The 11,133-nt window shown below is 38.5% G+C and overlaps 1 protein-coding gene across 1 annotated transcript in view; it reads right to left on the reverse strand.

The window, feature by feature from the left end:
* The window catches only part of TCF25 (transcription factor 25), a 51,454-nt gene that overhangs the window by 29,871 nt on the left and 10,450 nt on the right, over positions 1–11,133 (reverse strand). The window contains exons 2-4 of the mRNA XM_044663159.1: positions 6,442–6,621; positions 2,368–2,442; positions 100–224 (exon numbers count right to left, since the gene is read on the reverse strand). Coding sequence (XP_044519094.1) covers positions 100–224; positions 2,368–2,442; positions 6,442–6,621 — 380 coding nt within the window. The remainder of the gene's footprint in view (positions 1–99; positions 225–2,367; positions 2,443–6,441; positions 6,622–11,133) is intronic.

The raw sequence follows: 11,133 nt of genomic DNA on the forward strand, positions 1-11,133 counted from the left end.
AAAGTTTCACTAGTAGAACAGATGGGCTCTACAGAACAGAAAAGCCTTTCCAGAAATAAAGGAAGAAGAAAAAAGAAAAAAACACCATCAACTTGTTACCTGTGTTCAACGTAGAGAAGAGGCCGACTCTCCATGATGACACTACTATGAGACTGATTTGATAGACCATTGGTAACTTCAATTTTCTCTAAAATGCTGTCAATATCCTCCAGACCATCATCTTCCTAAAAGTACCAAAAAGATTCAAGATATAGGAACCATCAAAATAATTTTATTTTGAACTCTACCAGGAGAACCCTTCAACACATTATCAAGTGTTTTTTGGTTTTGTTTTGCTTTTTAAGAAGAACTAGGTAGACAGCTTTGGAATTTGTTGATTTGGACTAAGCAAACATAAAATTAAAACTGAGATACCAGGAAAAAGTAAATCACTCCTACAGTCCTATGGGTTAAGAGCATTAATTTGAAATTCAGTTGTTGACAATAAACTCAACATAATTATTTCCCTTTTCCCCTTGCTACTGAATTGCCAAATTAACAGAAGAGTAAACAACAGAAAGTGTAGGTTTAGCCAGAGCAGTGAGAAATATCAATACTAGAGAACTGCTGGTCATAATTATTATGTAATGCAGAATAGAAAAAGGAAAAAAAAAATAAGACATCAAGATTCTTAATTTTCCAAAGGAAACACATAAAAATGAAGAGAACAAACCTTATTAAGCAATCTTTTTTCTTCTATTACAGAATTACCTAAATTATACTAATAAAAAGGACTTCTGATAGGACCCTGCACTGGCCTGGGATCCAGGCCCCTGGCCTTTTCAATCCAGATTTCTCCAAGGGTCCACAAATATTTCCCAGAACAGACACACCTTAACTGCCAGCTTGTCTCCTATCTGGACTCCTCCATGCCACACCTTCACCTGCTCTGGACCACCATAAAGCAGGTCTCTTGGATCTGACAGGACACATAACCACCATTTGCTAAGAGGCTAAATCTCAAATTGATGTCCCTGAACAGTTTAACCTGAAATTTATGTGCCTAGACTCATTCCTCAAACTCTACCTAACCCAGTGATTTTGAACCCAAGGCTACTGCAGTACAAAATGTGTTCCCCATCCCATTCTGCTTGCTCTCCCAACTCTATCATCTCCCTCAGTCCCACTCTAGATTTGCCCATCTCTTCCCCTGTGTCCAGTGGTACATGCTTAATAGATACTTCCTTCCTCTATCAGCCACTGAGGCCTGGCTTACTGTTTATGAAACCGTGACCTGTCCAACCCCTTGCAGTGCTGGTGGAAATTCTGCTCACAATTCCAGACTCAGGGTCATTTTGGGAGATATGAATAGTCCCTGTACCCTACTGCCATATCTGGACTTTTTCCTCAGTCACTGGGCAGTTTCTTTCCCCCTTAGGAGGTCACATACTCACATTCAAGAGTACCTCAAGCTTCTACTAGGCAGGGTCATCTATGGATGTCATTTGGACTCTCTTGAGCTTGCCCCGAACAATCTTGTTGCCAAGCCCTTTCATTTCCACCTTTGCTGTGAGTGATCCATCTTTCCCTTCTCACTCACCTAATCACCAGCTTGGCATAATATCTCAACCCTTATACCTGGATTATTGCAATAGCCTCTTGTTCAGTCTCCAGAACTCAGGGTTCACTTCATTCCTAGTCATTCTCCTCTCAGTTGACAAATGGAACTTCCCCAGCACAGCTCTGATCCTGTCATCTCTCTCCCACTCCATAAAATCCTGGGGTTCCCTGTCATCTCCACAGTCCAATACAAAACTCTATTTGGCTTTGAAAGTCCTTCCCCTCTCATGCTGCTATATATACTCTACTGATCTTCTTGCTATTCTTCACACCCATTATTCCACAGGTACCTGACAGTGCTTTTTCTCTGGAATTCTCTCTCCTCACCTCCACTTCCTTGGTTTCTCTGCCTTCAAAACTTAGTTTAACTTCCATCTTCCACAGGAGGCATTTGCTGGTCCCACCCCAACTCTCCCAACCTTCAGAGATCGATTTTTAGCTTCTCTGTATATATCTTGCTTATACACAGTTATCTGTATGTTCTCTCTCTCCTTAGAATGTATGCAGATTTAAAAAAAAACTTTTTTAAAATAAGTTTTAAATGGAAAATTTTTAAATTTTAAATTCTTTTTAAAATTAAAAATTTTTAAATTCATATAAAGTTTAAATTCTTAGCACAGTGCTTGACACAAAGTAAGTACTTAATAAATGCTTGACCAAAAAAAAAAATCAATGTTTTCAAAACTCCTTTAGAAAAAAGCAGCAAGAAAATACAAGGGAAATAATAATTGAGTACAAAACTACACATAAGCATCGATGCAAACATACCGTAGTTTCTCCTATTGTGGTTTTCTTATTTTTCTTCTTCTTCTTTTTCTTCCTTGGCTTGTTATTCAGATTAGGCTGCCAAAAGAAGAACATTGTGGGTATCCACAGAAAAAGACAAGGACATAGGGCAATAAAGAGTTAGGTAAAAAAAGTCTTGGTTACATCAATATAGAAGCAGAAATACAATTTCTGCGACTATACAGGTCAATATGGACATAAAATTCAATGAGATGATGGGGCTTCCCAACTGTCTCCAACCCCCCCTAAATAGTAATATGCTTAAAAAATATTATTAAAAAATTTATTATTAAATATTATTAAAAATAATATGCTTTTTTGGGAATGAAAATAAAAACAACAGAATGCAGTGTTTTAAGCACTATGAGATATAAATCTAACCTGTGACAAAACACCCCAAAGAGCATCAAACCAGTAACTCAGTCCAATTCATAACTAAAATAGCATTTCTAAAAGACGCAACCTTGTAGAGGACTAAGGAGGTGGTCTATAAGTCTCTCCACCATCCTAAGAAAACAGTTCTACAAAAGCCACTCAACATTAATTAGAAGCTGCCAAATAAACTACTGCTAACCCTATACAAAGAGCTCATCTTCAAGGAAAAGGTGCCCCCAAAGAGAAAAGTGAAAGAGACCTTGAGAAAGAAGGAAAAATATTTAAGGAGTCCTACTTCTAAGGTATACTGCTTGAAAAGTTTCCTCTTTAATGCTAATGGAAAAGAATTATAAATATCAAATAGGAATAAAAGTTTTTAAGAATCCCTTGAAAAGTAACCAGAAAGGACACAAGGGAAAAAACAGATGATTATGAAACTGCACATAAACTTTTAAGTTCAATATACCAGATTTTCTTGTTTTCTTAGAGACTATTCTAATCTGCATGTGGCCTTCATAGGAATTTGTTTAGCAGTGATGCAATAAATAACATCCAAGAAAGCTAATAAACTAAGGAAGAAAGGCATACAAGAATTTAGTCAAGGTTTCTCAAATGTGAGACAGGAATGAGGATGGAGCTAGGTTTGATTCCCCTGATACTTTAACGTACTGAGGATTTTGTCCTTCTACACCCTAGCCTTGGATTACTTCCACTATGTTGTCTTCTTATAAATGTGCTGCTGAAAAAAGTTGGAAGAAAATCACAAATCCACAAGGACTAATGCCACTACAAGTTTATGTTACATAATCTCAACTGGGTTCTCACTGTGGCAAGGTGATCCTTCTATATCTGCCTAAATCAATTCACTACTCAATTCACAATAGCTTTTCCAAAACCTTTTCATTCCTCCTAAGATCTCCTACATCTTCACTATCCCACTCCAAGATAAGCATCTTACTTTTTATTTCATTGAAAAAACTAAAACCATTCACAGAGCTACCTCTTTTCCCATTTCTCATCTTAGTGGCCTTTTGCTATTTCCTCTTTCATCCTCCTTTCCCCTGAAGAGATGACCCTTCTCCTTGCTAAGGCAAACAAGCACAAGTGATCCTATTCCATTCCATCTTCTCAGGCAGATTGTCCCCTCTACCATTCCTTTCCCCTCATTACTATTCAATTCCTTCATCGGATTTTGTAGCGACAAAGAACTGGAAACTGAGGCAATGGCCAAAAATTAGGAAATGGCTGAATAAGAGATGGTATGTGTATGTGATGGAATACTATTGTACTGGTTTCAGGAAAAACTGGTTAGATTTGTATGAACTAAAGCAAAGTGAAGTGAACAGAACCAGAAGAACAATCTACAGAATAGCAGCAATACTGCAAAGATAAACAACTGTGAAAGACTTTAATCAACTTTATTCAACACAATGATCCAGCAGAACTTCAAAGGACTCATAATGAAAAATGCTATCAAAAAGAAATAAAGGCATATGCTTTTTCTTGCCTTTTTTTTTTGGGGGGGGGGGGTTGGGGAGGAAGGAGGAGAACAGTGAATTCCAAAGTATGTTTTGCATGATTTCATATGTATAACAAAGTATATTTCTTATTATCTCAACAATGGGTCAGGAAGGTGGTAGAGGGAATTTGTAATTGAAAATGCAAAAAAACCCAAAAAACATTTTTCATATGTCTCCTCCATTCTCAAAAAACCCACCAAGACCCTTACAACCCTACTTCTCTCTTCCTTCCTGCCTTTCTTTTTTTAAAACTCTTACTTTCCATCTTAGAATCAATACTGTGTAATGATAAGAGTTTGAGTGCCTTGCAGGGGGTCACAGGTAGTCTCCTATCTTCCCTCTGGCTTCTGATTTCATTATTCAACCAAGACTTTTCCCTCCAAAATTACTAATGCTTTCTTTCATGCCTTCCCTCCCTCCCTTCCTTCCCTCTTATTTTATCTTAGAATAGATACTGATTATCATTTCCAAGGCAAAAGAGTAGTAAAGGCAAGGCAACCGGAGTTAAGTGACTTGCCTAGAGTCACACAGCTAGTGTCTGAGGCCACATTTGAACCCAGTTCCTCCCACCTCCAGAACTGGCTTTCCTCCTACTGAGACACTTAGCACCCCCCCCCCCTAATGATTTTTTTTGCCACATCTAATGGCCTTTTCCTCAATCCTCAGCTTTTTTGGACCTCTTATAACCTTTGACACTGTTGAGTATGCCATCTCTTTGATTTCTCTGTAGGTTTTTGACCCTTCGCTCCTGGTTCCCCTCCAACCCATCTGACCACTGCTTCTCTGTCTTCTTAGCTGATCTTCATCTATGTCATGTCTGTTAACAGTGGGAGTCCCTGAAGGCTCTGCCTTGAGCCCTCTTCTTTTCTCTATCCTATTTCATTTGATGATCTCATCAGCTTCCCTGGTTTCAATTATCATCTCTACGCACATGATTCTTAGTCTACTACTTGTTCAGCCCTAACTTCTAGTCTCCAATTGCCAATCAGATATCTTGAATAAAACACATATTAAACATGACATTTCCAAAATGGAATTCATTAGATTTACCACTAAACCTTTCCCTCTTCCTAACTTCCCTATTACAATCAAAGATACAACTAGCCTCAACTTCTAACTCTTTCTCACCTCCTGTATCTAATTAGTGGTCAAATTCAGCCATTTCTACCTCCATAACACTTCTTGTAGAAACCTATTCTCTCTCTCTCTCTCTCTCTCTCTCTCTCTCTCTCTCTCTCTCTCTTTAAATTTTAAACCCTTAATTTCTGTGTATTGACTTATAGGTGGAAGAGTGGTAAGGGCAGGCAATGGGGGTTAAGTGACTTGCCCAGGGTCACACAGCTGGGAAGTGTCTGAGGCCGGATTTGAACCTAGGACCTCCAGTCTCTAGGCATGGCTCTCAATCCACTGAGCTACCCAGCTGCCCCCTATTCTCTCTTTTTTGATACTTCCATCAGTGCAGGTCCCGATTATTACCTCATGCCTAGACAATTACAACAGATTGTCCCCTCTACCATTCCTTTCCCCTGATGACTAGTCTCCTTTGCTCAAGTCTCCCCACTCCAATCTCAATTCTGCTCTCAAACTGATCTTCTTAAAAGATCACATTTTGGTCTTTACATCTCTTTATATAACCTGACCCCTTTCCGGTCTTTCTTTTACTCCTTTCTACATGCTCTTCAATCCATTGGCACTGGCCTGCTGGCTGTTTTTTGACCTACATACTCAATCTCTTAAATCCAAGCCCTTCATTGGCTATCTCAAATACCTGGAACTCTCTCCCTCCTCATCTCTGCCTCCTGGCTTCCTTCAAATGTCAGATAAAACCCCACTTACTGGAGAAAATCTTGTCACTAATCTTAGTGATTTCCCTCTGGGACAACTCCCAACTTATCCTGCCTGTGCTGTTTGTACTTAGTTGTTTCTATGTGTATCTCCTATTAGACTGGGAGCTCCCTGAGGGAAGGATCTGTGTTTTCCTTTTCTTAATATCCTCACCATTTAGCACAGAACCTAACATGTAGTAGGTGCTTAATAAATACTAGCTGACTGACTGGGCTATATTAGTTATTGAATTCCAATCTACTATGTCTTGACCTTCCTTTCAACAAGAGGGCAATTTGTCCTATAAAGAAAAATAATTGTATTCACTCCCAAATACCTGTGAACTAGTTGCTGCCTGGTTTTCATGCAGAAGACCTTCTCCATCTTGTTCTTGGTTGGCCTCTAGTTCTCCATTTTTAGTGACTTCATTATTCTCTGTGCTCTCTTGTACCTTCAGTCTGTGATCTTCTCCCCCCGCTTTAGATAAAAGTTCATCCTCAGGTTCTTCACTGGTTATCTGTGTCAGTGAAAAGAAAATATATTCTAAAAGTCTTGGGAGAAATTATTGTATTGTAGACACATTAGGTTAATAAGATGATGGGTTCAGGCCACAGTTAGAGATACTAAGCTATATATTAAATAACAAAATAGGAATTGTAAGCTACTTCCAAAGTTAGCTCTTGGGGGTGGGAAAGAAACTCAAGTCCCAAGTATTTATTACTAAATTGCAGTTATGTGCAACATAAAAAATGTAACCAACACAAAGCATTTCTCACAGTTGGAAACTTCTGAACAAATCTTATTTCTGTTACTATTGTCAATGAATGCAGGCAAAATCTGTAGATATAAATAAAAAGTAATTTTGGAAACATGCATTGTAGCTACATATCCTCTGCTAATACCACTTTGACAGAAGGTGGTAACCTTTTTCAAGAACATGTCTGAAAAATACAAGGATAAATAGGTGGGAAGGTTCTGAGTATAAATAGAATTATCTTTCCCTCTTCCAAACTCATCTATTACTTTCAAGGGTACTACCAGCCTTTTAGTTGCCCAAGTTTGAAAACATGGGGTCATCCTCCATTCTTCTCTTACCCACCTCACATCACAGTCATTTCTTTCTCTCTGACATCTGTTCTTTCCATTTACACAGCAATCACCCTCGATCTACACATCACCCACCCCTCTAAAACATTACCATCACTGCCCTAGATCCAGCCTTAATCACCTCTCATCTGTACTATTACAACAGATTAGGAATAGATCTTCCTGCTTTAAGACTCTCCCCAATCTAATTTGTCCTCCACACAACTGCCAAAGCACTGTAGATCTTACTATGTCACTTCCCTACTGAATAAACTCCAATGAATGATCACTAACTTTTCTGTTTAACACTTAAAGCTCTTTATAACTTGGTTTCTTCCCATTTTTCCAGGCTTTTAATATATTATTTCCCCTCAGACTCTCTACTGTCTAGCTGTATTGACCTGCTTCCTAATCTTCATATCAATATTCCATCTCCCCACTCACTATCAGGCAAAGGAACTTGGACTTTATTTTGCAGGCAATAGGGAACCACAGACAAAGCCTAAACACAGAAGTGATAGGACCAGACCAATTTGTGAAAAGGATGATTCTAGAAGGCCCAGGAGAGAATAGAAAAAATGTTACAAGGCTGTGGCAACAGTCTAGACCCATGCTAAAAAGGGCAGCTGTAGGATGATGGCAGTGGGGATAAAGGAGGAGGGAAGGATGCCAGAGGTTTTGCTACAAGTTGTTAAAACAAAGGAACAAGAAGTAGGAGTCAAGGTATAACCCCAAGGTTTTAAGCATAGTAACTGGTGAATAGTAGAACAAAATCAAGAGAAGGAGCCAATTTGGGGTAAAATACATTAAGTTTAGTATAGGATATGATGATTTTATGGTAATGGTAGAATATCTAGTCCTAGGTTATTAACCACTTGCTGGATATCTCCCCTAGGTGTCTCTTTTTGTTTCTGTTAGTATCCTTGGTCATGGCACATGGTAAGCACTGAGTGAGTGTTGATTTCCTTCACTCCTTCCACAGGCATCTCAAACTTATGTTCAAAACATTAACAATATATTTTCTCCAAGACCCAATCCTTTTCCGTTGATGACACTATTTTTTTTTTTTTTTTAGTCATCCAGACCCATAAGTTTGGGAATTATCCTTGACTCTTCCTCTTCCTCTGCCCCCTCCCGAATCAATGTCCATATCCAATAAGTTGCCAAATCATGAGGAGTGATTAGCTTTTAATTTAGGAAGACCAGGGCTCCAATCCTGCCTCTGACACACTCTGGATGTATGACCCAGTTATATCATGTAACGTTTCAGGGCCTAGATAACTCTAAGGAGTAGTATAGAACACCTTCTGAGCTGCATTGGAAGAGGGAGGTGCCTAGATTAATGAGATCACAGGTCTCAACCAAAGAAAAAAATTCCAAAAAAATTGTGCCTTAACTCTGTTTCAACATTTTTGTAATTCTGACCTGCTGACACCAAGCCCATAATCTTTCAAATGACTTTGTTACAATTTTGTTCAAACTTCATCTCCCATAACCCCCATCTTCAAATATCTTTGATCTCAACTATCACCAACAAGTGTTCTCTCTCCACAATCCCAAGCTTTTTCCATTTCTCTCTTTCTCGTTCCGCCTATACTTTTCATCTTTAACATGACCTCCAGTCTCTTCTTCCAACTCACCTCATACTGGTCTTGTAATTTCTTCACTTCAACGTCAACTACACAGAGGTACAGTTAGCTTAATAATATACTATCTCTACCTTGAATCTCTTATCCTCCCCTGGACATGATAAGTAGGGATAAAAATACTTGTACTATTCACCTCACAAGATTGTTATAAAGATCAAATGCGATAATTTGTGTCTATATTATATTACATATAAGCCATATTATATGCAATATATAAACACAAGCTATTGTTATTACTTGAATATGGCTCTGATATTATATCATCATCATCATCAAAACCCTTAGTGGTGAAAAAGAAAGCAAGAAGTACTCTCTTCCCTACCACTGTTCCCAAATCTCTGTTACTACTATTTGTGAGACCTTGGTAAGTAACTTTAGGATCACAGGATCCAAAAAGGCCGTTAGAGATTATCTAGTCACTTCCTTTCTATGGGCTTCAGTTTCCTCATCTGTAAAATGAGGAAGTTAGATTAGGTCTCTGAGGTCTCTTCTAGTTCTAGAGTCTATTCAACTCAAAAACACAAATCTGGTGCCTAAACATATACAAAGTATGCTATTAGGAACTGGAGGATAAAAAGGCAAAAACCAAAAAAAATTCTTTAAAAAGCTGACATTCTACTGAGGAAAATAATGGGTACGGAGTTAAGTAAGTACAAAAAAGTAGAAGACATACTACTAAGGAAAAAGTAACCTTTTTTTTTTTTTTTTTTTTTTTTAATTCTAGTCCCCTTTGGCAAACTGATGAAGCCCTTGGACCTCTTCTCAGAATAGTGGTTTTTTTGTTTTGTCTTATTTTATACCACTTTTCTTCTGTCTTGGTTCCAGGGCAGAAGAGTGGTAAGGGCCAGGCAATGGAGGTTAAATGACTTGTCCAAGGTCACATAGCAAGGAGGTATCTGAGATGAGATTTGAACCCAGGACCTTCTATTTCTAGGCCTGGCTCTCAACTCATTGAGCTACCTAGCTGCCCCCCTCAGAATAATATTGTTAAAGGCATAGAATAAAATCCATAGGATTTACAAAGGAAACAAACTATAGTTATCACACACTATCTATATCTAAATCTGGGTCCATTGGGGTTGGGTTGGGTTTGAATTTGAACAAGAAGAAATATATTTATAGATCTGTATTGATAGCTCCATATCGAATAAGTACAAATATCTATATCTAGACAGATATTTATCTATCTATGTAGATAGATCTAGCTATAAACATCTATATATATGTGTGTGTATATATATATATATAGATAGATGGATAGATAGATAGATCTAGTTAACCTCGATTTATGTATACATAATCTACATAGTTACAAATATAGATAGGAAGCAACATGGGTAGATCTAGAAATCTATATTGATAAGTATTTATGTAGATAAAAAAATCTAGATACAAATAGCTCTATACACAGCCAGAAATATAGCTATAGACAGATACATAGATACATTGTTTTCAAATAGGGCCAATGACACAAAGTCCAGACCCTCACTCTCTCTTCTAGAGTCATCAAAGTCCATGAGGGTTTGGAATGCAGCAGATGACGTTTGAGTCTTTAATGTCTAACTAAACTCTAGGCACTCCAGTCTCCATTATGGCAGCTGGAACAAACTGTTCTCATCTGTCCATTTCCCCAGGGCAAAATCCTCACCTGCTTCTGGGAGACATTCCCTCATCTCCTTGACTGAACCAAGCCAACTGCAAATAGGGTTTTACCAAGATGTGGTCACTATACTGTCTGGGGACACAGGCGACGGGACAGTTGGCTGAGAGGTGAACACCAAAGGCGTAGGGATAAGCAGTCCTGAAAAGGCCTCAGCAAGCCCTCAAAGCAAAGGTGCTAGTCCTCCCGGGACACCCCACAGACCCCAGACAGATTTAGCTTGTCACAGATAGATTAGAAAGATAGAAACACATAGATGAATAAAGATGAATAGAAATACAGGTAGGCACAGAAGGATGGGAGGTTATAAAGATAAAATTAGATAAAAAGATAAATATAAAGACAGAGATGGGTGGAGCGATAAGTAGATGTAAAGATAGATGCAGATAGATGGATAGATAGATGGATACAGAAAGATACAGATGTTGGGATAAATGGATAGAAAGATAGTTAGCCACACATTCTTCCCGTTCAAGCTCACAGACTTCCAAGGACCCCAGGCTAAAAGGCCTTAATAGATTATCAGGAAAGGGCTTGGGGAGGGAATCTGGAAGGAGGGATAGGGATTCCACGGGCTAGAAACTCGGGAGAGGGTCCTTGCAAAAAAAAAAAAACGCCAGGGCCCGGGGGTGGG

This window comes from Gracilinanus agilis, chromosome 2 (assembly GCF_016433145.1).
Source record: "Gracilinanus agilis isolate LMUSP501 chromosome 2, AgileGrace, whole genome shotgun sequence".
NCBI classification, from domain to species: Eukaryota; Metazoa; Chordata; class Mammalia; order Didelphimorphia; family Didelphidae; genus Gracilinanus; species Gracilinanus agilis.